At 41.8% G+C, this 26,629-nt stretch overlaps 1 protein-coding gene across 2 annotated transcripts in view; it reads left to right on the top strand.

Annotated features, from left to right (window-relative positions):
- The window catches only part of CRYBG1 (crystallin beta-gamma domain containing 1), a 119,879-nt gene that overhangs the window by 80,453 nt on the left and 12,797 nt on the right, over nucleotides 1-26,629 (top strand). For both annotated transcript variants that reach the window (XM_061991185.1, XM_061991186.1), the window contains 15 exons: nucleotides 2,236-3,661; nucleotides 3,746-3,922; nucleotides 8,156-8,203; nucleotides 8,325-8,443; nucleotides 9,752-9,914; nucleotides 10,908-11,047; nucleotides 14,142-14,268; nucleotides 14,580-14,615; nucleotides 15,021-15,157; nucleotides 15,416-15,542; nucleotides 15,634-15,779; nucleotides 21,898-22,024; nucleotides 22,203-22,235; nucleotides 23,953-24,062; nucleotides 24,320-24,449. In XM_061991185.1, the coding sequence (XP_061847169.1) occupies nucleotides 2,236-3,661; nucleotides 3,746-3,922; nucleotides 8,156-8,203; nucleotides 8,325-8,443; nucleotides 9,752-9,914; nucleotides 10,908-11,047; nucleotides 14,142-14,268; nucleotides 14,580-14,615; nucleotides 15,021-15,157; nucleotides 15,416-15,542; nucleotides 15,634-15,779; nucleotides 21,898-22,024; nucleotides 22,203-22,235; nucleotides 23,953-24,062; nucleotides 24,320-24,449 (3,046 nt within the window). The remainder of the gene's footprint in view (nucleotides 1-2,235; nucleotides 3,662-3,745; nucleotides 3,923-8,155; nucleotides 8,204-8,324; nucleotides 8,444-9,751; nucleotides 9,915-10,907; nucleotides 11,048-14,141; nucleotides 14,269-14,579; nucleotides 14,616-15,020; nucleotides 15,158-15,415; nucleotides 15,543-15,633; nucleotides 15,780-21,897; nucleotides 22,025-22,202; nucleotides 22,236-23,952; nucleotides 24,063-24,319; nucleotides 24,450-26,629) is intronic.

The raw sequence follows: 26,629 nt of genomic DNA, 5'->3' as shown, positions 1-26,629 counted from the left end.
AGCCAAAGAAGCTTGATCTGTTCAGCTGAGAGAACAATATCAGCATACCTCAATAATCTCTCACTACCTATACAGGTATTAGAGAGAGGGCAGATTAGTCTCTGAGATCTACAGTGATGGGACAATGGCCATGGTTGCAAGTTGCAGCAGTGAAGTTTCAGTGGGATACAAGGCAAAAGTAATTCACAGTGGTAGTTACTGACCTGTTGCAGTGCTTTCCTAGTAAGGCTGTGAAATCTTTGGCCTTTGGTGATACTCAGAACTACGTCAGACAAAGCTTTCAGCATCTTGGTCTAACGTGGAAGTTGTTCCTGTTTGGAGCAGAAGGTTAGACTAGCTGACCTTTAGAGACCCCTTGCAACTTATATTCATTTTTAAAAAAGAACGAACATGGAATAATTAACAAGTTCAGGAAAAACAATTGTACTGAAATTGTATCTCTAAAAAAGTGTCAAAGTAATGTCTAAATATTTTATGCTCTGTGGTAGTTCCCCCCCTGCTGTCCCCCTTTCTCTTTGGAGAACAGATCTGTCTTTGAGGGGATGGTGGGCTCCTTATTGTTCATTATGTCTGACTGATAAGTATTGAGGACATGTGCCCTGCATCTTCACAGCTGTTCATGCTGTTCCTGCAGTGGCAGGTGACATGAGTCACAGAATCATAGAATGGTGGTGGTTGGAAGGGACCTTTAGAGATCATCCAGTCCAACCCCCCTGCAGAAGCAGGTTCACCTAGATCAGGTCACACAGGAACGTGTCCAGGTGGGTCTTGAAGATCTCCAAGGAAGGAGCCTCCACAACCCCTCTAGGCAGCCTGGGCCAGGGCTCCCTCACCTAAGTCTCCTCCAGACTAAACAGCCCCAGGGCCTGGACCTTTCCTCATCTTCATCAACAACCTGGATGAGGGGACAGAGGGACCCTCAGCAAGTTCCCTGCTGGCACCAAACTGGGAGCACTGGCTGATTCCCCAGAGGCTGTGCTGCCATTCAGCAGGATCTCGACCGGCTGCAGAGTTGGGCACAGAGGAACCTCCTGAGGTTCAACAAGGACAAGGGCAGAGTCCTGCATCTGGGAAGGAACAAACCCATGCACCAGGACAGGCTGGGGGTGACCTGCTGGAGAGCAGCTCTGCAGAGAGATACGTGAGAGTCCTGATTGACTGTAAGCTATCCATGAGCCAGCAATGTGCCCTCGTGGCCAAGAAGCCAATGTCATCCTGGGATGCATCAAGAAGAGTGTGGGCAGCAGGTCAAGGGAGGTTCTGCTCCCCCTGTCCTCTCCTCTGCCCTGCTGAGGCCTCATCTGGAGTCCTGTGTCCAGTTCTGGGCTGCCCAGCCCAGGTCCCTCAAGAGGGAAGTGCTGGAGAGAGTCCAGTGCAGGGCCACCAAGGTGATCAGGGGACTGGAGTATGTTTTTTCCTGGATGTAGGTATTCAGAGGAAGGAGGCTTAAACCCTTCAGCTGCATGTTGTCAGCCTTCTGCCATAGTGCATGAATACTGTGTGCTGAGTAATTTCACACACTTCTCTATCCACTCTGGAGAAGTTTCTGTAAGTTTTTCATAATTCAATTCTTGTAAAATTAGCAGGGCTATTTTACACAATTTAAGTTGTTACTCGACTTTACCTGAAGGAAGTGGCAGAGTCCTCACATGTGGTATTCACTTAGCCAAGTGGATGATGCAGTGAAGGGGGATGGTGACCTTTTCCACCAACACTAATGAGGCCAGAAGAGGCTTTTCACTCTAAGATTGCTTCTGCAGCAGAAGGGCTGCAAAGAATCTGGGCAGATGTCTTCCAAACTTGTTGGAGAGGTATATTCAAATGTTAACCAACTCATTATCACCATAATGAATTGGGATTTGTTTCCTAAACTCTGTAGGGAATTGCATGCATATAATTTATTCTGCCTATTTGCTATTAAATTTTAATGTCTGTCAGTCATTAGGAGTGAAGTTCTCTGCCTCAATTGCAGATGCTGTAGGCTGCTGTGTTTTTTGTTTTAGTGGGCATTAAAGAACTACATGTGTTTGAAATGTATTCTTCTTACTTAGTATCTCATTTTCTGTTGTTGTTCCTGTAGTTATTTTTTTTGTTAATTCCTTTTGAGATATCAACATTTAAACCAAGTGACTACGGAAAATAATCATTATAATGCTACTTTGTATTATTTTGAAATAGTTACAAGTGTCTTCCAGATTAATCAAAGGTGTAACTCTATCACTTTGCCTCTTGTAGCCCAGCTAAGCCGAAGAATGTTGAGCTGAATTTTAAAGGATCTACGAATCAAGACAGTTTAGAGAGTGAGCAGGATACTCTTGAAAAACCAGTTAATAAAACTAACAGCAACATTGCCAACAAAATTTCCTTGTTTGAAAATAAATGTGCTAACCAGAGCCAGAGGCCCGCTGACATCTCTGCTTCAAAAAGCAGTACTGTACCAAGCATGTTTGTGGGCAGAGCAAAGCTGAAATTTGGCAAACAACCGAAGGAAAGCGAGCAGCCTGATAAAATGTTAAATAAGCAAAGCAGTCGCCAGAAGTTATTTGAGAATGGCACAGCAGAGAAAGAAAGCACTGCGGAATTAAAAGGCAAAAATGAAGAAGGCTCTGCCTTAGAACTGAAAGTAAAAGCTGCAATATCCCTCTTTAACCAAAGCAGCAAAGTTGATGCTAGCGGTTTCTCTCTGAAGCAACCTGATCCTGAATTAACCACAGCTAAAAAAGAAAGTTCACCTATTAAACTGTCTTTGCCCTCGCCCACTAAAAGTGACAATGCTCAAGATGTTTCCTACCAGAGAAATAACACAGGCTCGGAATTCCACAGAAATGAAGAAAAGATGCAGCCAAACACAGAGGTGTTGTCACCTTGCAACGATGACAAATACGCTCTTTCTAGATCAGAATTTAAAAAGATGGAAAATGGAGATGAAAAGGCAAAGCCAGGAGATTTGAGCTTTGCAGCACTGCAGTGTGATGACAGCAGTCAGGACGGTACATTGATATCCGAGCACAATGCCGATACACAGAAGAGCCCAGACAAAACCTGTAATGGATCTGCTGAAGATGACAGCATTTTTGACTCCCCGACTGACATGCAGAAGTTTGCTGAGACAATAAAAAACTTGGACAGCTCAGTTTGTTTACCCCAGAAAAAGAAGAGGTCAAAGCTTCCCAAATCCCCAGCACCCCACTTTGCAATGCCTCCCATTCATGAAGACAACTTGGAGAAAGTATTTGATCCTAGCATATTTACTTTTGGTTTGGGACTGAGGAAGGAAAAAACACAGGATCTGTTACCGACCCAACAAATTAAAATGCAGAGCCTGGAAACGATAGCCAGAGTCAGGCCCAAGCGTGCGTCAACAGAGCAAAGCATCGTATTCAAAGCCTTGCAGTCATGTAGTAGAGAGGAACCTGCCTTTGCTCAGGAAATGAATGGAAAAGAGAACACTGATGGTACAGATGGTGAAATTAAGAGATCCCGACTCGAAAAAAGCTCCCTCTTCTCAAGCTTGCTGTCATCTACGTCTAAAGAGAAGTTTTTGAGTCCTTCCATCACCCCGGTAAATGCCAGCGCAGTATCTTTCGCAGCTGACTCCTCAGGGATACCTCCTTCACAGCAGGAGCCTTCGGGGCCGTTTGGCATGCCTCAGAAATCTGAGGTAAGAGTAGTCATTCGTGAAATGCCAGTGTGTACAACTTTGTCTGCCTGCTGAATGACTGTTAATGTTGATATTGCAATTTAGTCTCTTTCAGATGTGAAGTTTCCCAGTTTTGTGGAGAAGTACATGCAAGCAGATGGTGTGAAAAAAGAACTAAGTTTACAAATGTCTAACTATGGGAACCCTGAGAAAAATTTTTCCAGCTGGTTAGGGACAAGCAGATATGAATCTAATGTCCCCCCTGGTTTATTAGATGTGGATGTAAGTAATGTGTTGTTTAAAATGTACCTGAAAAGTTACCCAACTTTTATATTTTCTATAGGTAATGCACATGTGTTGTTTTGTTCTGTTTCCCTTCTTAGGGACATACAGAGATTACAAATACATAGAGGTGAATGTAGATGTGGTACCAGTTTCACATGATGTTGGCTACATGTGAAAATGAGATGACATCTGGCACATTTATGTTTCTGTATGATGCCCTTGTTTTGAGACTCTTCAAAAATATGAATTGAGTGTGTATGTTTGAATATCACAGAATCATAGAATGGTAGGTGGTTGGAAGGGACCTTTAGAGATCATCTAGTCCAACCCCCCTGCAAAAGCAGGTTCACCTAGATCAAGTCACGCAGGAACGTGTCCAGACGGGTCTTGACCTCCAAGGAAGGAGCCTCCACAACCCCTCTGGGCAGCCTGGGCCAGGACTCCCTCACCTCACAGTGTTTAAGTGGAACTTTTTGTGTTACAGCTTCATCCTGTTACCCCTTGTCCTGTTACTAGCTGCAATAGAAAAAACGGGATGTCCCAACCTCCTGACACCCACCATTTGGATGTTTGTCAATATCAATGAGATCCCCCCTCAGTCTCCTCTTTTCTAGACTGAACAGCCCCAGTTCCTGCAGCCTTTCCTCCTATGAAAGATGTTCCAGTCCCCTCATACGTCTTACGATTCTGTGATTCTATGAAAGAGATCTCATGCTAACTTCTTGTTGTGAGTTGGTTGAATGCTTTCTGTGAACTTGGTAAAACTTGTGTCTGTTTTCTCTCTCCTCTTCCAGCCAGACATTCAGCCATTGCACTGTTAAATGAGTAACAGAACAAACTTTTTTTAGCCCACTGTTTTTGTTCCCAGTAGTCCAACACATTTGATAGAAAATACATGTTCTTTAGGAAGTGGATAATAGTGATTGTTGAAAGTGCTGCTACACAGTGGAAGGCTGTCCCTTTGACTAGTCATGAGCATTTGTTGATGGCGATGCACTTTCCTTTAGGGGCAGCTTTATCCTAATGTCAGGGAACTTGATAATTTCTATTTTCAAAATGATGAACCAATGTTGTATAGTGTCTGCTATTTCTGTTGATGTGGGCCCTTACTGTTACCTGAGAGGAAAGCTATAATCAGGATATCTAAGAACCGTGGGAAGAAATACATTCTCCAGAGCTCAGTGGCCCCGTTAATGTGACCTGTGGAATTGAAGCAGCACGTAAGAAGTTTGAGAAATCCTTTTCCAAAGCTAATGGTTGTCTGTCATTACAGTTCTACTAAAAGGAGTGAGGGAGTAGTAGAAATAACTCCTTTTTTTCTTCACCTTGCAGAAGGAAATCAGCCATGGTACTCTGCAATTTTGAGGGTGTAGCTTTTTCTTTCATGTGAAATTTTTAAATTAACATGGGGATGAAAATTAGGGGAGTTATTTGCAATGGTGTAGACTTAGACTTTTGTTGATGTTGCTCCTGGTTGGGTTTCAGATTTTTATTAGTGTGGAGGCCTGATGTGTCAGTGGGCTATGTATGCACATAAAACTGCTCTTGAGGGAAGCTTATTGGGCTCTGAAGGGTTCCGAGACTTCTGAAGCACTGTTGCTGGCCTGAATCGCCTTGCTCAAGTTAGACAGGAACTGAAAATGTTTGTATGGTGTCTATCTACTATGCATCTTCCACTGACTGAGGAAATGATGATGCAATTGCTAATGGCTAATGCGAAAGGAAAGAGCAAGGGCAGCCCAAAACAATGACTTTGGCATTCCTTAAAACACAGAGCAAGTTCTAACTGGAACTGCAGCACAGGCTAAAAAACTAGTCATGCTTCAACATGTCTTGATGATGCCTACAAAATTCTAATGGTGGTTAGGAAGTCTGTCCTGAGACCACTGCCTGCCCTGTGTGCTGACTAACGTGTTCTCATTAATTCCTTGCACGTGTTGCTGGTTACCTTGGGCTGCAGTCTATTTAGGGGCAGGATCTAGTTAGGATCTCTGTTTGTATGAATGGTGACTAGAAGAGTGGGACCCTATCCTGGAATGCTCATTCCTGTTCTTGCTAGGAAACCAAACATGTAATTGCAATGATCTCTTTATTTAAGATGACACGATATAAACACACTTTTCCTATATATTCTATATGGTATAATTTACCACTGACTTCATCATTGTTTTAGGTTTTGTATACCTCAACATCTTCTATTTATTCCTAGCATTTTTTAGTCTACCACTTATTTTGCACAATCTCACACTTTTTTATAGAAAAAGACCTTTAAGATCGTGGACTACAACCACCAACCTCACACTGCCAAGCCTGTCACTAACTCACAGCCCCCAGCACCTCATCTACGCAGCTTTTAAATATTTCCATGAATGGTGACTCCACCAGCTCCCTGGGCAGCCTGTGCCAGTGTCCAACAACCCTCTCAGTGAAAAAGTTCTTTGTAATGTCTAATCTAAACCTCCCCTGGCTCAGCTTCAGGCTGTGGATGTTGTCTACCTTGACTTCAGTGAGGCATTTGACACCGTTTCCAACAGCATTCCCTTGGGGAAACTGGCTGTTCTTGGCATGGATGAGCATACGCTATCCTGGGTGAAAAACTGGTTAGATGGCCAGGTCCAATGAGTTGTGGTCAACAGAGTTAAATCCAGTTGGTGGCCAGTCACAAGTGGTGTCCCCTAGGGCTCAGTACTAGGGCCACTCCTGTTTAATGTCTTTATCAATGATCTGGATGAGGGGACAGAGTGCATCCTTAGTAAGTTTGCAGATGGCACCAAGCTGGGTGGAAGTGTCAATCTGCTTGAGGGCTGGGAAGCTCTACAGAGAGGCCTAGACAGGCTGGATGGCTGGGCCAAGGCCAGTGCCATGAGGTTCAATAAGGCCAAGTGCCAGGTCCTGCACTTGGGCCACAACAACCCCCAGTAGCACCTCCAGCTTGGGGAGGAGTGGCTGGAAAGCTGCCAGGCACAGAGGGACCTGGGAGTGTTGGTTGACAACAGCTGAACATGAGCCAGCAGCGTGCCCACGTGGCCAAGAAGGCCAAAGGCATCCTGGTCTATGTCAGGAACAGTGTTGCCAGCAGGAGCAGGGAGCTGATCATTGCCCTGTACTTGGCTTTGGTGAGGCTGCACCGCAAATCCTGTGTCCAGTTCTGGGCCCCTCTCTACAAGAAGGACACTGAGGTGCTGGAGAGGATCCAGAGGCAGCTGCCAAGCTAGGAAAGGATTTGGAGCATGTCTCATGTGAGGAAGGGCTGAGGGATCTGCGGCTGTTGAGCCTGGAGAAAAGAAGGCTCAGGGGAGACCTTCTCACTCTCTACAACTACCTGAAAGGAAGCTGCAGCCAGGCTGGGGTGGGTCTGTTCTCCCTGGGAACAAGCAATAGAACAAGAGGAAACAGCCTCAAGTTGCAGCAGGGGAGGCTCAGCCTGAATGTGAGGAGGGATTTCTTTGCTGCCAGGGTTGTGAGGCATTGGCAGGGGCTGCCCAGGGAGGTGCTGGAGTCACTGTCCCTGGAGGGGTTTCAGAGCTGGGTGGACGTTGCACTGAGGGAAATGGGCTGGTGGGTGATAGGGCTGGGACAAAGGCTGCACTCCATGAGCTTAAAGGGCTCTTCCAGATGAAATAGTTCTGTGCTTTCCTTTTGTTCTGTCACATATTACTTGGGACAAGAGACTAACCTCCACCTCACTACAACCTCCTTTTACCTGTTGCAAGGTGTTTGGCACACAATTGATTATGCTGGGTTAGTTCATACCTATATTTGCCATCGTAGTGTTTTCATACGTTCCTTCCAAATTATTTCATGCTTTACAGTTACCTGCCATTTAAACTTCCACTAATACCGTTACCATTGTCGAGCATGTAATTTATGAATGCGTTTTTTTAAATAGTCTGTTGTTAGGAAACTCCTAGAATACATAGGAGGCTGATAAGAAGGATTTTAAAGCCTGTCACATCTGAGGTTAGTTGTCTTTGGTGAGCTGGTAATTCAGAGCTAAGAAGAAAAAAGTATGTAAGTTTGTACATTTGTGGCAAGACACAACTGTTCAGGAGGAAGATGGAACTGGAGCATCACATAGGTATAGATGGAGTGTTACCAGCTTTTTACTGTTCAGACTAATTTCTGCTTTGTTTCGGTAGGTCTTTGTTTTATATAGCTGAGCATCTTTATTGAGCATATTTTTGGTTTGGGGTTTTTTTGGTGACATTTTGCTCTACGCTGTCTTACTAGGCACTTTCAAGAAATGGACAAAGCAAAATTAATCCCAGACCTGGCAAGGTGAGATAATTTTTGTTATCTTTACTGTTCCTCTCTGTATTTACAGCATAGCAAGATAGAATTATATGTTGTTGGTGGCTTGGTTTTGTGTTCTTTTTTTGTCTTTGTTTTATAAACACAGCTGGTGATATACTGTGAATCAGACTATCAAAAAAGTGGTATTGAAGTTTTCCATGATGTTCTGGATTGCAGTTCTTGGGTTCTGTCTCCAACAATTTTAGTTAAAGTCGTCAGAGGATGGTAAGAGATTAATTTTTACTCCTTATCATTATTCTGTCAAAAAAAGTCTTCTGAAACAGAACCAACATGTGACTGACCGTGAGTCTACCTTGCAAGTGGCAGTGTAAGGTGGACACCCAAGAGCAAGAAGCATGGCATTTTGTCTCTGCGATAGGAAGGTCTGGGCCAGGAAGCTCATTGAGTTGTCAGATGGAGCACGTGTTACCATCTGGAGGGGTGCAACGTTTCACCAGGCATAGACATGGGATGAAATGACAGATTTCTGTCCAGCTATGCTGTCCTTTGACTCCTCACCCCTTTGTGGGTTCTTGCACAGTATTTGGATTGGACTAAAAGACTAGCAAAGGATTTTAAAGCAATGTCTCACATGGGTTTGGGTGCAGAATATGAATTCCACATCCAAAGGTATGTGGTGGTGCTGTATAGTTGACTGTTTCTCTGGTAAGTCCAGAGGGAATTTTTCTCCAGAAGCTAGATTGCCTAAGAGTGATTCAGAACAAGTTGATCTCCTGTGTTCTTTGTAGCATTAACAGAACAGCCGTTATTAGTGAAGCAAGTTAAGCTGTGGCCAGTCAAATAGCAGGTTCTGGAAAGTAACAATCTGATAGTAAGCTGCTAAAACAAGAGCTAGCTGTAGTAGAAAGTACTGGGAAGCACACTGATTGCTGTTCAGCTTCAGAGAACTGGGATGAAAATCTTCTGATCTGTGTGAAACCAGGTCTTTTTTCCAGCATGAACTAGAGGATTGGGTCTCCCTGCAGCCCCCTTCAGCTGAGAGCTCCAGGGGAAGATTTTGTATTTGCAGATGAATACAGTTTCTGTCTAGTTAAATATCCAAACCTGCCATTAAAGTTGTGCTTGTCTTCTGAGCATCCTTTGGCACATCTATACGAGTACCTGTGGGACTCCAGGTTGACGTTTACAAGGTCCAAGTAGCTCATCTGTTTATACGTGATACAGTGCCAGCATTTGCTGAGCTGCAAGTTGGTTCTCATTAGCGTCTCATGCAAAAGTCTGGTATTGACAGACAGCAATCTTGTTGCCTCAAATCAGTAATTTTAAAAGGTGGAGTTTTTTATGAAATTGCAGGACAACAGTAGCTATATTTGTCTTTATTGTGGCTGTTAAAAGTACTGCAGAGACCAGAAATGCCTTGCAGTAGCAGTGGTGGAGGAATAAGCTGTATTGGGGTGGCAGGAAAGGTCTGAAATAATACTGCTTGTGAAGAGGTTTGTTAAATGAGAGCATGATTTTTGCAAATCACATCTCATAAATCACCATTAAAAATTCTAAATTTTTATTTTTAAGCTGGATACTCTATGAGAAACCAAATTTTGAAGGTCCCTCCATTCCTTTGGAAGAAGGAGAGTTGGAACTACCTGATATTTGGGGTTCAGATTCTTCTGAAGAGCAAAACGAACGTAAATCTCGAAAGCCTGCAGTAATTGGTTCAATAAGACACGTAGTTAAGGCAAGTAAAATATAAGGAAAGAAAAATGTTTATAGATCTTAATGTTTGGTGATGAGTTTTATGCTGATACAAAGCCTGATTGTTGTATTAGGGCACAACTGTAACACGAGTTGTAAATGCATGAAACAATCCTCCATGTTGAATTTCACATTTAATCACAAAACACATGTAGGGGCTCTTGCACAGTGAGGATTGTGGTAACAGCCACTGGAAGGATAGGGCAGGAGGAAAACATAGCGTTCTGGGGGTTATTCTGATAAACCCCACTGTGTACAGCATATGCTTTTTAGCCTAGTCAGTGTCTCAGGAAAAACAACTGGAAAACCATCAGAAATTCTACAGACTCGTATTTTCAAGAGAGGTGTGTGCATTATTGGTTTGGGTTTTTTGTTTTAAATACAAACCAGATTTACACTCAACGTGGAGCTTTGGTGTCAAACATCAAGCCTTGCTTAATACTCAGAAAACAGCCCTGTCTTTGCTAACTTACCAGAGAGTTTTGTGCATGGTAGAACAGCCTTTCTACATGCACTTTTAGCCTACCATTAAGCAGTTACCATTGCAGATTGCCAAAACAAGCATGAGCTATAAAGTTATTGACTAGGAAAGGAAAAAAAAAGGAGTCTATATTGCTTGTAACTACAATTTCTGTTTAAACTGCAATTCTCTTCAAGAGTGGCTTGCTTGGTTTTATCTTGGGATTTAATTCACTAGAGGAGATGTTCCCTGATGAAAGAAGACACATTCCTGTCTTGATGGCAGAGAGTAAACAATGTAAATGCTGATTAGAAATAGACTGTCTGTCTTGGTCCCAGCAGAGACAGGCAAACTGGCCTCACTATACTTTCATTACAGGCACCTAATGGCAGTAGCAACTGACAAGGGGGGAAACAATTTAAGAAAAACAGATGTTTGAAAACCGATTTAGTTGTCCACATTAATTACAGGACTTGCAGCACAGGTCAAGTGATGATGGCAATCTGAATTTTTCAGGATTACAGGGTTTGCCGGATTGATTTGTATACAGAGCCTGAGGGGCTGGGAGTCGTGACTTCGTTTTTTGATGACACAGAAGAGACGGGGGTGTTTGGCACCACACAGAAGACGTGTTCTATCAAAGTACACTGGGGCACGTAAGTGCATCCTTCTGTATGAACGTGTGCTGCTATGAAAGGAATTTGATAGGTGTAACCAATGGTTTAAAGCAGACATGCAAGCGGGCTGTACTTACCCTAGTTCTGTGTTTTGGTAGTAACTGTTGATGGTAGCATTAGTACATCATTGTAGTGCCTCATCCTTGGAGAGGCTGACCCCTTAAAATGTTTTGTTAGAGCCAGCTTTTCTTCTGCTTGCATGTAGTAAAGGCAGAGTAACGCTTGTGTATTTGTAGCAAAGGAGTCAGTTTGCTTGTCCTGTTCTGTCTCACTCGGGCATGCTTATTCTAAATGAGAGGGGGGATGACCACATTTCCCATTTGCCTTCCTCTGAGCTTGTGCTAGAAGAAAATTTTTGAGCCATTCTGTTACAGAGCAAGACTTAATGTCATGTGTGAGCTCTGGAAAGTCTGCTTGTATTTCACAGTGCATTTTTAATCAGTGTTTTTACAGCAATGTCTGAGACACGTGTGTTAAGTCACCTGGAAATACCTAGCCACCTGAGTTAGGAGTGTAATGTGTGTCATGAACAAGTCTTTATGAGAATAAATAGTGAAATAACACAGTTTTTGGAAAGGAAGCAAGTTTTGCATGGGTGTGACAGCAGTTTTTGCACTAAATCCGTGTAAACTGTTACAGTCTTACTTTCTTTGTGTTGCATTTGGATCCCTTAAGGGAAGGCAGACTAATAGTTGTACCACGAAGCAAAATAAGACAGTTGAAAAATAATCTTTATGAAAGCATTCATTCGTTAGTCCAATGTGGAAAGAAGTCAGTTCTGCCAGTTGCTTGCCTGAGAAATTTAGTAAATTGTTACTGCTTTTTTGCATGCTGCAGGGTTTTTTCTTTCCTTTAGTTTACAGGCACGGCACAGTTCACTGTGCTGGCAGTTGAGGGAGGCTCTGGTTCTGAGTCACTTTGCCATGAGGGTGTGGTTGTATCTTCTTTAAGTTTCCCAGTGTTCATGTTTAATTGTTGTTTACTGAATGCTGCCAACAAAAATGAGTCAATGCACCTTTATATTCTGATTGTACTCTTAACTTGGTCTTGCATGGGTTTGAAGTCTTGCAGTGAAGTTAGAATCATAGAATTAGAAAAGACCTTTAAGATCATGGAGTCCAACCACTAACCTCACGCTGCCAAGCCCACCACTAACCCGGATCTCTCAGCACTTCAGCTGAGCGTGTTTCAAATATCTCCAGGGCTGGAGACTCAATCACCTACCTTGGCAGCCTGTTCCAGTGCTTGACAACCTTCTCAGGGAAAAAGTTCTTTGTAATGTCCAATGTAAACCTGCTCTGGCTCAACTTGAGTCTATTTCCTCTTGTCCTATTGCTTGTTATTTGGGAGAAGGGACAGACTCTCGCCTCACTACAACCTGTCCTGTCAGGTAGTTGTAAAGAATAAGGCCTTCTCTGAGCCTTCTGTTCTCCAGGCTGAGCAACCCCGAGCTCCCTCAGCTGCACCTTACAAGAGACCTTTCATTATCTTCATTGTCTTTCTTTGGATGTGCTCCAGCACCTCAATTTCTTTCTTGTAGGGAGGGCCCCAAAACTCAACACAGTATTTGAGGTGCAGCCACACTCAGTCTTAAAGTTCTTTCTGAACCTGAACAATTCTGTGATTCTTTGAGTACAAGGGGACAATCCCTGCCCTGGTCCTGCTGGACTCACTATTCCTGATACATGCTGGGATGCCCTTGGCCTTCTTGGCCACCTGGGCACACTGCTGGCTCATGGTCAGCAACTGTTGGCTAACACCTCCAGGGCCTTTCCAGCCCCTCTGCCCCAAGCCTGTAGCACTACCCGGGGTTGGTGTGGCCCCAGTGCAGCACCCAGCACTTGGCCTTGTTAAAACTCATGCAATTGGCCTTGGCCCATGGCTCCAGCCTGTCCATGTTCCTCTGCAGAGCCTTCCTGCCCTCATGCAGGTCTGTGCATCCTCCCAGCTTGGTGTCACCTGCAAACTGACTCAATCCCTTCCTTATCCAGATTGTTGATAAAGATACTAAACAGAACAAGCCCCAGTGCTGAGCCCTGTGGAACCGTCTGTAAGTTGGGACTTACTGAGCAGTGTGATTACAGGATACACAAAAGGTCAACCGTTTGTCTATAGACAGCAAGAAAATTAAAGCTCCTTGTTTTTTTCTTGGAACCATATATCCGTAATGAAACGGTATCAACCTCTGGCAGTTTGTATCAGCTTGAAATCTGCCTTTTAAGAGTGATGGATTAACACTTTCTGATATCACCAGACTTACACATTATGAGTCTTACATGATTAAAGGGTTGGCTGCATAAAGTGGTTCTTTGTAGTATTTTTTTTTAATACGGCTTCGTGTTGCTCTTCTGAGAGACCAGAAAATTTAACTTTATTTGGAAGAAATACATTGTCTTCCTTTCACAGGGATCAGGAGAATCTTGCTTTGTTTCCAGTAAGTGATTATTGTCTAAGATTTTCTAAAAAGGCTTTGACCAACTACTATTGCTGCCTCAATCAGGAAATTTTGAAGGTTGTTTTTCAGAGCAGATTTATTAGCAGATACAAATCCCGAGGAAGTAGATTTCTAAGGAGCTGTCATGCTTTCCGTTGTATTAGTAAGTAACACTAGTTTAGGTATTTTTTCTGTTGAACAGATTCTGCAACAAATCCAAGTCTAAGTCAGTAGAGATCTTTCGGGTTATTGAAAATTGGTTCTGTGTATTTAACAACTATTCTAAAAATAATACAGAGTACTCCAAAGTCTTGACACTTCAGTCCAAAACTTGGATTGCCTTCAAATAAAACAGAGTCAAATTCTTAACCGTCTTTTTTTTTGTGTGTGTGTGTAATAATGGGGTTTTTTTTTAGCCTGTTGAAACAAAACACGGGCATTATTGGTAGTTCCTGCACAGGCACAGAGATTTACCAGTGTGCCAGCTTGCAGTTTGCAATTTCGGTGGTAAAGGAGCAAAGTTTTATTAAGGGTGTAATGATGTATTTTCTGAAGCATATGATCTTGTTCTTCACTGTTCAGAAATGTTCTGGGGTTTTTAATCTTTTACTTTCATTCCCCTACTCCTCCCACTTTTAGATGGCTAATTTATGAAGAACCTGGTTTCCAGGGAGTGCCTTTAATGTTGGAGCCTGGTGAATATCCTAATTTAGCATTCTGGGAGAAGAAGGAAGCCTACATTAGGTCCATGAGGCCCTTGAAAATGGTAAACTACTTGCAAGTTACTTGACCTATGTTTATGTGTTAGAAATAATGTTCTAAAGTGGCTGGATTTTTCAGGACACATATAACTCCTTAAAACCAAACATGTTTAGTCTATATAATTCTTAAACTTTTAACATTCAATTGCATCTCTTTCTGCCTTAAATCTGCCTTCTTTTTTTCACTTGTTTTCTTCAAGGAAGGCCTCATCTTAATTGTGTCTTTTAGTGAAGAGCCAATGACTCTTAGAGTTGCTGTAAGTTGTCCAACTATAGTCAACTTATTTTTTGCCTTTTTTATTTTGTGTTCTAACAGGGTGGTCGCAAAGTTGAATTTGGTGGAGAGCCAAAGGTAAAAGTCCATATTTATGTAATTGTCCAAAGATATTTAATAACAGATGAACTACTTGTAGGTGGATAAATAAGTCTTGATCATATACCAACGACTGATGGTTTAGTGGCTGGTCCTGCTGTAGGTGACCACACCGTGAAGCTGCAGCTTCTGTCATATTTATGCATCAGTCACACACATATCTGACAGTGGTAACAGCCATCTGAATTATGCTGATGAGTAATGAACATTAAAACTCTCAGGCTGTATTTTTAAGGGAAGAACTTCTTGAAGAGAATAGAGGTAGCCTGGTAATTAGTTTCTATAATCTCCTACTGCCTCTGTGTGCCCATGCAATAGAAACTGTCTGTTGTTGGAAGACCTCACGCTTTCTGCAAATTTTGTTTTCTTTCTTCTCTGCTATAGATAATAATTTATGAGAAGCCTTTCTTTGAAGGGAGACACGTGGAAATAGAATCGGAGATCTTTACGCTTGGTGACAAGGAAGCAGAAGAGAAGACAAGACTTACATCAGTGGGATCCATGAAAGTACTGGGAGGAGTGTAAGTGTGGGAAAATACCAGCAGTATTTCCCCTCCAGCTTCCCCTTCTGAGCACTGGAAATTGCAGTGGACAAATTCAGTACCTGTTTATTTTTTTCTGTTCTCTTAGTTTCTGGCTTTAGATACATGCCTGAGTTAACTTTTCAAATATTCACAGCAAAAGAGACAAATTCCCCACTTCTGTGTCTGCTCCTTAGCAACGCGGAGTGGCGGTTGTCCACTTTCACACGCAGACTGACTGTTGTCGTTGTTGTTTAGTTGGGTCGCTTACGAGAAGCCCGGGTTTGAAGGCCATCAGTACCTGCTGGAAGAAGGAGCGTATCGGGACTGGACAGACTGGGGTGGCTACAATGAGGAGCTGCAGTCACTGCGGCCGATCATTGGTGTGAGTTCCTGGAGCGTGTGGTAGGCACCTGCTGACTGCACCAAGACAGTGTGTTGCGTTTTCCTTATGATGCATCTCTTTGTTTCAACAGGACTTCACAAGCTCCCATATGATAATGTACAGTGAAAAAGACTTTGGATCAAAGGGTTCCAATATTAACGTGTTAGGAATCATTTCCAATTTGAAAGACACTGGGTACGGTCTGAGGACACAATCTATAAACGTGCTGAGTGGCGTGTAAGTCATAGTTTTAATTATCATTTAATTTTGAATGTGCTGTTCTTTTTAGAATTTGATAATATTTGCGGTTTTTCAGCACTCAAACTTCTAATGTCTATGTGGAGTCTTCAGATAAAGTTTTCTGCCCTTGACTGCCGAATGTGAAAAGTAAAGTTTTTGTGAAGATGTACAGTAAATGGCTTTTCTTCTCACAGTAAGATGAGATGGTCTCAGGAAATGTTGGCTCACTGATACACAAAGTATGAAAGTATGACATCAGAGAAGTAGAAATAGCTTGTTCTCCTGGCTGTATCTTTTAAAAGTGTTTCAACAGAAAAATTGCTATGGAACTAGTTTCCAGTTTTGAAACTATAATTTCCAGGTTTCTTGCACTTGACCAGAAGCGAATTCCTTGTTCTTTCTCTCAGTTGTGTTGTAAAATGGAGATAATTCTTGCCATGCTCACTAATATATTCTGATATTAAGGAGCCTTTAACTGTTCTGAAAAGTAACATTGCTTTTGCAGTGGCTCCTGTAGGTTAGTAGTGGTTGTTTACTGTGGTGTTGTTTAGCACAGTGGTTTCCAAAACTTTGCACTGGTGTGGACATGAACAACTCCTACTCTTTGTGCCCAGTGTGTTGTCACATGCAGTTGGTAAGTTGACAGACTTTGCTGTGTGATTTGTTCAGTGCATCAGTCACAGATTGAGTTTAATAGCCTTGCAGATGGCATCAAAGTATTTTGGAAATACAAACAACTATTAACAATTACATCTCCAAGATTACTTACTCAAAATTGCTTAGAGTAGTAGAACAGCAAGAGCATGAGATGCAGAGTCTGTCTCCCAGCTTGGTATGCAGGTGATTTGCTGAAAGCTCTGCTGAACCCAGCCACACCCCAGCTCTTTCCGTATGGTATCTCTGCAAGTTTTGTCTGGATAAAGATTGCAGAATCCATCTCGGTGCATTCCAGAGGACTGCTTTTAATTTGGGTATGAATATGGTGTGACAGATGCGTTTTTTCCTGCCTGGTGACTTTTGAAGCCACTGTGCCTTTTTGGTTTCTGTAATGTACAAGGGAGATTCATGGGAAAGACTCACCTTTGCTGGGAAACAGATTGTGGGTTGCCTATCATGCCCTTTGTGTGGTTGTTCTAGTAAATGTGCCTGTTGCAGCTGAGACAGGAATCACACTTGAGTTTGGGTTTGTGTTCTGGTAATTAAGAGTGACTCTCATACCCTGATGGTAAAAGTGGCTAGAAGTCATTATAAACAAAACTCTTGTCCCACAGACTCTGCTTCTGTCATCTCCCCTGACACATAACTTGTAGCAATAAGCTTGTTAAAAACTGAGAGCACTCAACTCTTGACTGTCCTGTACGACCCTCTTGTTTCCAAAGTCGTCGTGAGCGTGTCTGGGTTTTGCGGTGGTGTTCTTTCTAAGTGCTGATGTGGCAGAAGGGTGGAATGATTCACGTTAAGTTGTGCTTGGTAATGAAACGCTTTACTTTTAAGTGTTAAGTAACTGTTCAGGTAGAAAAATTTTACGTCTTTCCTTCCAAGAAACCAGTCATAGGATGGTGAATAATCCATTGAGCAATCTCCTGAGCTGTTTAGACCATAATGTAGATGATGTCATAGTGAACTGTGACAGATTCAGTAAAAGCTTGTCATAGTATTTAGAAGTAACCTTCCTGGTATCATATTCAAAATACTTCATTAAAAAAAAAAAGTAAAAAAATGTAGAAGGCCCAGAACCATTTTTTTGACTACAGGTATCTGGGGTAAGCAGTTACAGCAGTAACAGGGAACAGATGTTCTGTATTTCCCACGTAATTCATTTGATGGCTCTGTAAATTAAAGGGCATATCAAAGAAAAGAAAGCCTGATATTGCAGTGCACAGGTACTGAACAAGTTGTAAGCTAAGTTTTATCTCTAAATCTGTAGACTGAAGGCAGCCCAGCTTTGCATTTTGGGGTAATTCGGTGCTAGCTGCATTAAAATGTTTGGCTTTTGTGTTTCTGCAGAATGGTTCCAAGCAATATTTTAACATGTTTTCTAATTCCATTGTAAAGACACCCCCCCCCCAAAATATTCTAAGGTAATGAGGGTTGATTTCTTTAAAAATCAAGATGTTTTGCTCCTGAGCATTCATGAGAGACTGGCCAAGCATAAAATCCAGGATATTTTATTCTTCCGCCATTGGGAAAGCAATACGAGAAAGCAATCCAGGCTGCCTGAGAATAGGAGAGGCCTTTCTTTTTTTAAATAGGGTTTCATCTTTACTTCCAAATTGGCAGAATTTTAAGTGGTGGAAAATGGAAGTATTTACTAGCAACAGGTAACACCCTTTACAAGTTTAAGCAAGTACCAGAATCAACCGCTGTATAATTTTGATTTCCTCTCTGCTTAAAACCTCTTCAAGCTTATATTGAATAGTGATCAAAATCACAGGAACTGCATGTTTTAAATATGCCTTTCCTTTGTCGGTAAACACACCAAACTTTTGCCAAAAACACTGGAAAAACCCCTGTCTTTTAGTTGATCCTTTTGAACTTAGTGGAAAGTAAAACTCTGTTTTACTTACGTAGGCGTTTGTTTTGCTGTGGTGCTGTAATCACTCTGGTTTTCCCCTAATTTTCAAGTCCACAGTGCAGAATTAGCTGCTTCTCACATACGTATGGATGGTGATACTAAGGAAATGAGTAAGTGATGAGTGGTTCATGTACAAGAGCCAGAATCTAGATGCACTAGGGAAGGTAACATGGGTGAAACTAAAGAGGCATAAGGTACAAGAAGATACCTCCACTGGGAGCTGAAAAGGGAAACAGCCTGTGGGTACCTCACAGGACAGCACTTCAAACAAACCCCACTTCCTTCCATCTCTGAACTGAGCTGAACTGGCCTTCAGAAAAACCTTTCAATGAGTCAGGATCTGAGAGTTCGCAGCTCCCTGGGATACTAGGAATCATAAGCACCAAGGGGTGTGATAAAGAACCTGGTTTCTCACTTTCCTATAAACAGGATTTTTTTGGCAGCTCCTCTGTTAATCACTCTGCAAATCTGCAGGTGCCACTTTTTAGCCCCTCCTCGTCTATCCAGTTAGCATGTAAAGGACAACTGAAACCCATTGTCTCCCTGTAGTATTTAGCCTTTAAAGATTGCGGATTCTCTTTCAGACCTGAAGGAGTGCTGCTGTGCCTGAAAGCTTGCTTTTTACCACTATGGCACTTAGTTTAATGAAGGTGTTGCCGTTTCTTCTGTGGCTCAGCGAGAAGGTCCTTCCAGGACTTTAGTTATCGGTCCCATCCTAAAATTAATCAGAGCAATGCAAAAAGTGGGGATTACCCCTCTTGCCTAAAGTTAGAAAGAGCATACATGATGAGAAATAGGCAATGCTTTGAAAGATAAAGTTAGGTAAGATGAATGCTGGGCTAACCATGGGCAAAGCTGATTTTAGGCAAGGTATCCGTGTCTGGGTTCTTTTTTTGTCTGTTCTTCCAGACCCTGTTTGGAGCTGCACTTCCTAGATATCACATATAGAAGACTTTGGGGAAAGATACTGTGTGTGTAATCATAGAAAGGTAGGAGTTGGAAGGGACCGTTAGAGATCACCTGGGGGGCCTAGATCAGGTTGCATAGGAACATGTCCAGGTGGGTAATAGTACTAACAATACATAAACAACACTTTTCTCTACATCTCTGGTTCCAGGAGCATGAATGGTGCAAGGGGAAGAAAGTCTATAGCACCATCCTGCAAGTGACCTGGAATGAGGTTGTTGCTCAGCCAAACTAGGGCAATTTGTAGTGTTGGGGGTTACCAAAACTGCTGTGTTAGGAGAAGTTGCTCCCTGTGGGGCAGGATTGTTGTTGCCATGCTGCAGAGCAGTGCTTCAGTTTCTGTGGTGCCTGGCAGCTGGGATGTGACTCTGTTGCTCAAATGCAGAGGCAACATCTTGCTCTCCACGACTTCCTGCTAAGTTAGAAACTGGATTAAGGCACTGCTCCTTCCTTGGGGTAGTCTTGAGGTCTGACAGGTTTAGCTGCTGCTGAATTCAGCTGCCTGCCCTTGATGTTGTCATTATTGCTCTCAGCAGCTTATATGACTTTCTGAACAAAGTGGAAAAGCACATATTTCACCAATAAACCCCAACTCTAGAAACTCTCTAACTGCGTGCATGGGCTGAGGTGCATGGAGAGTGGTACTTACTTATTTAAATCCTGTTGACTTCAACATGAAATGTGCAAGTGAAATATATTGATTACTGCAGTGTTCGGGCTTCTTTTTAGATGGAGGAAGTGAAATTAACTCGTATCTAGAGATCCTTAGGAGGCATCTGACGTGTTTTATCATTCACTTGAGATCAGAAACGTTTTAGATGTCAGTGGAGTTAAACTGTCATGCGCTGCAGTTGTACCTTGGCATTTGTGCATTGAAAAAATCTAATGAGCATCTGCTGAAGAAATTAGTTAAAGAAGTCTTATTTTTACAGCTTTTGGTATATGTGATATATAGGTGTAGACACACCTGAGACATTTGAACTGTCTGCTCAATTTATTGTACATACCAATGTCGCTTTGATTAATTACTATGAGGTGATTTTGAAATGTGCCTTGAAATATGCCTTAAGTAATTAGTGCATAACAGGTTAGGATAATTTATTCTATCTGAGGCAAATCAAGAGATGTGAATAGTGATAAATCTGAATCACTATGTGTTTGCCATGGAAAAATAATACAAAGTTCATACTCTCAGCACTTACGTGTTGATGCGGCTTTATTTCAGTCTGAAGTTAGCCTGCTTTTTCTATCTGCAGAGACTCTGGCGTTTGTTCTTGGAATAAAACAGCAGCTTAATAGAATCCAGGTGCTTGACACATGTAGATCATTTTATGGTGAATTTAGATGGTGAGAATTAGCCTCCTCCGCAGATTATAAATTCCATGTCACTTTAGAGCTTCATGGTGTAAAAATTTTTGTTACTGATAAAACTCTGTTTTAACTCTGTTAAAACTGCAATGAAATGAGGTTTTGACATAAGTTAACCTACGATTGAGTTGATGTTGGAACACAAAGCACCATGCAGGCACTCACTCACACCCTCCCCACCCCAGGGGGATGGCGAAGACAGGCGGGAGAAAAAAGTGAAACTTGGGGTTGGAGATAAGAATAGTTTAAGAACTAAATCGGACCAAAGTGCTTTATCTGGGCTTCAGTGTGGAGCAGGGTTAGGAAAATGCTGCAATAGGGTGTTCATTAAGTGCAGTGGACTATGCGCGGCGAGACTGGCTGGTGAGGGATACTTTGGAAATGAAGTGCCACGGGTTAACAGACTATTGGAGAGCTGCACGTAGTGATGTGATTACTTCAACAGTACTGCAAGTTTGTGTCTCAAAAGTTCAGTGTTTTTTTAAAAAAAGGAGTATTCTGACTAAGGTGAAAGTTAAGGCTTGATGCAGAAGTCTGAGTTTGTGGCCTGTGTCAGAGATGAGATCTGACTGAGTAGCTGTAATAATGGCTTCGAATTTAGATGCATTAGCCTGGTCAAACCTGTGATGGTTTGAACACTTAACTTTCAAGGATGTTCTTCCTTCTGATGTCTGTGACTTCTAGTGGGGAACAGCCTGCTCTTATTAGTAGGTATGTCTCTTGTTGCAACTCAGCTTCCTGCTGGGTTGTGCGTTTGCTTAAAGGCAACTGAACTGTAGGTACAGGCAACGTTAAAATCAGTATTCCTATCTTTACTGCCCAGATCATTCTGAAAGTCAGCTTTAGCAAGAAAATGCATTCTGGTATCTGTCTGATTTTCTAGAGAAGAACTTGATCTAGATAAAATAATAGAATTGTGAAATATTTCAAACTGTAACTGGAGGCAGCTTTCAGGATATCCAGCAGGTGGTGTGTTTGAACTTGTGGTCTGCTTTAGCTAATTCACTCTGGTTCATATTGACATGGTAGGGTGAATGGAATCAGATACATGAATTTGGTTAGAGTTTTAATAGCATCACAGTTCAGTACTTGAGGGGAGAAATTTTTGATTTGTTCTTACATTAAGACAGTAATAAATACACATCTCTCTACTTTGAAAAAGCAGTGTGACCTCTACCCATTGCCCTCTCTTTCTGCCTCTCCTAGGTGGGTGGCTTATGAGAATCCTGAGTTTACAGGGGAGCAGTACATACTGGCTAAAGGGCTATATCCCAGCATTGAGGCATGGGGGGCGAAGAACTGCAAAATATCTTCAGTTCAACCCATCATTATGGTAAGGAGTTGATTTTGTACTTGTTTTGTAAGCTTCTCTGAAGTATTTGGAGCTACACTTCTTCTATAAAATTCAATTTATTTACATTATTTAAACAATAATTAAGAGTAACCTTTTGTATGTTTGTTATTGTATCACTGTTTACATTTCTTTCTTTCCCCCCTCCAAACTTTTGCAGGATATTGTTGGAAGTGAAAGGGGTAAAGTCAAGGTAAGATGCTTCTCTAATTACATTAAACATACTGTGTAGTGTCTGTAAGAGGTATAAAGAAAGAAAGGGCTTTTTGTCTAGTGCAACACTCAGATATTTGTGTAGATGGTTGACTAGTCACACAAAGAGTGGGAACTGCAGGTAAAGGAAGGCTGCATTCCAAACCTCTTGAGTAAGGCACATGAAGGCCTGAGGAAGGTGGGATTTTATACACAGCTGCCATCAGAACTTTCTTGGGGCACGGACAGTGTTTTTGTTCAGCAAGTGAGCTGCTTGGGGGAATCGATGATTGTTCTGAGGAGCTGGACCCACAGCCCTCCAAGCAGAGGTGCAGGTCTACCTGGGTTCAGTTGCTGAGGTGAGGGCTCTACAAGTTAGATGTTTCTGCTCATGGTACAGTTGTGACTTAATTCCTTTTGAACCAAGTTCTTTGGTTAACAGTTTTGCTAATGGTGGTTGCACTTAGAGGGCTTTTGCTCACAGATACTGCTGAGTTGTGATTAAAAGTTAATGCCATCTTTGTCAATATGAGAGAGAAGGACATGGCAAGGAGAGCTTGTCTGTTCAGTGAGTTAACATACTTACATTAGACCATGGCCTATGTGCAAGTGCTAATACATAGTTTGGGCAGTGTGACTAATGGGTGGCTTTGTTCATATTCTCATAACTCTGAAGATTTTTGTCTTTGTCCCTGAACAAAGTTAATTCTATTTTAATTTCAGTTCAAATGCTGAGTATGTCATGGAACTAAAAATCAGGGAGAAAAGTCTTAGCTGCCTAGCTTTGCATTCTTAGTTAATGACATGCCTCACTGGAACCTCCTGCGTAGGGGTAATGTGTGAACTACAGGGAATAAAAATCTCAAGGCTGCTTATTTTCAGCTAGATGCGTGAAAAATGATTTGCATCGATATTTTACGTGCCTGTTAAGACCTTACTCTAAAGAAACAGAGAAGTAATGCCATGTAGTCAACAGACCGCATCCCGCGTCAGCGCGTTCCTCTTCGGAGAACGCTGTACGTGTCCACACTCGTATCTCTCTTAGGAGTTAATAAAGCTGGTAGGCATGTGATAATGTGAATTGACTTGTGTGTGATCAGGGTTAATTACCCTCCAAGCAAATTAGCAGGTTTGCTGCTTAGAATCTTTTTTTATTTTTAAAAAGGACAAAAGACTCTGGGTGACAGATCCTCTTGTCCTCCAAGCAAAGAACTGGCACGACCGTAACAGGCACAGAAAGCTCATCTACTCTGGGAATATGCCGAGTACTTTGCCAAGATTATTATGCACCATTTATCTTCTGAGAGACAGATAGTTTTCACTTAGTGGGAAGAGTATGTATTTTGGAGATTAAATGGGTTAATAATCTAAACCAAAAGCGTTTATGGCCCGTTACTGAAGATGTGGCTCTTTTATCCATTCTGTGGGAATTTCTAGATCTTCTCCTGCAGACAGTCCAGGGAGCCATCTTGGTTAGTGTTGGTTGGTTTGTTTTGTGTGTTACTGAGTGCTTTACATCCAGAAGTAAATTTTGGTATTGTTGTCTTGCGGTCTTGAAGAAGGATTGCAACACTGAAGAGGTAACAAAAAAATGCTTATAACTGAGGAAATCTGGTGTTTTACGTATGTTTTGATCTCGTTATAGAAGTAATGGTAGAGACATGTTGCTGAAGGTTGAAGAATGAATCGTTTTTAAATATGTTTATAACTTTTCAAAGGTCCAGTTATTTTCAGAGCCTGAATTCAAGGGCAACTGCCAAATACTTGAAAAAAACACAAGATGTATTAATTCATTTGCTGTGAAATCTTCAAAAATTTTAGATGGCGGGTAAGTTATTGAATTAACATTGCAAAATCACTAAAATGATCGTTCTTTTAAAAAACCAAACAGCTTTCTAACACTGAAGTGGTTTCATGTGTGGGGCACTAGAGAACAAGGCTTTGCTGTTTATGCATCAATCTTCAGCTTGTCGGGACAAAACATTGTAAATAATGTTTCTGTCAGTAACTCTTCCTAAAGACTGAGAAACACCAGCATCGTTTCCCTTGCACAGAAGTCTTAAGCGGCGATTCTTGTTCTTGCAGCTGCATCGTGTATGACCAGGAAGAGTTCTCTGGTAACCAGTACGTGTTAGAAGAGGGAATCTACCCTGATCTGACGGCAATGGGTTGTTCGCCCCAAACAGTTCTAAAATCTTTACAGATTATCAGCACTGTAAGTAAAGCTATTGGAAATACTGTAAAGTACATTCGTGAGACTGATCTCCCTGTTGTTTGGGGCGGTGAAAACGCTAGTGATGCACAGACAACAGAGGAGCATCTTTATCTCTTCCCCATGCAGTGGCAGTTGGGTGTCCTAGCTGTGGTCACGTTTTTTGACCTCTGTGCTGTTTTTGCAGAGGACATCACAGAGGCAGCTGACTGGCATCACCATTAGTAACAGCTTATAAAAGGACACCTGTAAAAAGGCTCAAGGTCACGTCAGATAGACTTCTTATTTCCCAGGTCATTTAGAGTGCGTTGAGAAATGTCAGTAGGACAGTGTGAAGAAATAGTCATACTGTGGACCTTGTTTTTCATGCACATTAAAAAAGCAGACTGAACTAAGCAACTTTGCATGAAATACATATAATTATAAACCACTGTTGCTGGCATCAGGGAAGTGCAATTTGAGTTAATCACAAAACAGTGCACCCTGCTAGATATGATAAACACCTGGTGTCATTTGGCAAAATCAGACACTTGTTGTTATGTGTGGGGGATACAAACTAAACATTGGCATGTTTTGTAACACATCTGTGGAAGGGAATGAGTTTGCTTGAGCCTATAATGAATTGTTGTGATGGATCACTTGTGGAACCTGAAGTATCTTTTAAGATCAAAGTAATTACTAGCAAAATGTGGTCAAGAATCCAGGAACTTAGGCAATATGAAGGGATGGTACTCAGTTTAAAAAAGGAAGAGTACACTATTGACTCTCTTTATTGAATTTGGCAACCTTATTGCACTCCACTGCAATTTTGGTAACCTGTCAGTGATACAGCAGTTGACAAAGGAGAACTAAAATGTGTTGTCCTCTTTCATATCCCTGGTGCATTTTGATTTACAGTGTAAACAAACGTGCAGCAAGGATGTCTGCCTTCTGAACTCTTTGGCTGTCAAGTAGACAGATCCTATTAAAAACAATAGAAATGTTTCTAGCCAAGCTTGGTATGTGACCACCATGAATTAAAATAGTCTCTTTTGTATGTGACAGTATCAAGCTTTTTTGTTTAAAGGCCTTCTTTCAAGCTTACATTTGGAAGACTATTTGTGACAGACACTGTTGTGTTAAAACAGTGAAATGTCAGTTCTACGTCTCTTCATTTTATTTTTATAACTTCTGAAACTTGATCTAGCCCTACCATTTACCACACTTCAAACAGCAGCATAGAGCTGCATCTGTTTGCAAGTCACATGCTTCTGCTTCATCCTTCAGAGGCTTCCTACCTGCAGAGAAAAGGAAAGCGGGTTGCTTTGCTCAGTGATTTATTAGCAAACCAGAGCACAGAGAACAAGAAGTTAGGTGGAAATGATCATACTATACTATTCATTTTTGACAATTTCACAAAAGCTTGAACCTTAGTACCTAGAATAATGGCTTCACCTGTCAGATGTATTTTGGGACTGTTCTTTTGGCAGTACCAGTCTTAATTCCTCCCCACCATCTGCCATTCCCATAACTTTCCTCATGATTTTTCTGTGACATTTCTATACAAGAAGCACTTTTGCTATTAAAAGAAGCCACATATCAACTTTAACTCCCCTTTGCAGGGATCTGTTTCTAAGGGACTGTAAAAAACAGAAATGAAAGGGATATTTGATGAACTGGGAAGTAAAAGTTAAAAGGGCTTTTGCTCATAAGCTCAAGGGGTGCGTTTTTTTATAATGCTGTATCTTTGGTTGATTATGCATGCTCTGTGTGCTTCACATGGTTGTGTTGCAGATGGAATAGCATTTTTCCTTCACATGGTTGTGTTGCAGATGGAATATAGCATTTTTCCTTCTTGTATTTCCTACATGTTCTTTTTCCTGAATGTACTATAGAAGCAATTATGGTTTGTACTTGAATAGTTATGCTGTAAATGTCTGTTTTTATTGAGCAACTCTGTGGAATAACTAAATAACTCTCCTGGAGATATACAGGAGAACCACCTTTGTACAGGAAGTACTGAAGGAAAAGTTGTGACTTGACCTTGCACTTCTCTGTGTGAGCAATGTTTTATATAAGAGGGTTGCTGCTAAATCTAAGGTATGCCCAGACTGGAAGGTGTGGCAAAATGTGGGAGGATTTCCTTTTCTGTCTGTATGTTTTTCTTTCTAAGTGCATTATTTCTGAAGCACTGCATATGACTG

This window comes from Colius striatus, chromosome 2 (assembly GCF_028858725.1).
Source record: "Colius striatus isolate bColStr4 chromosome 2, bColStr4.1.hap1, whole genome shotgun sequence".
Classification (NCBI taxonomy): domain Eukaryota; kingdom Metazoa; phylum Chordata; class Aves; order Coliiformes; family Coliidae; genus Colius; species Colius striatus.
Note: the sequence above shows the minus strand (reverse complement) of the source record. Positions and strands in the feature narration are given on the sequence as shown.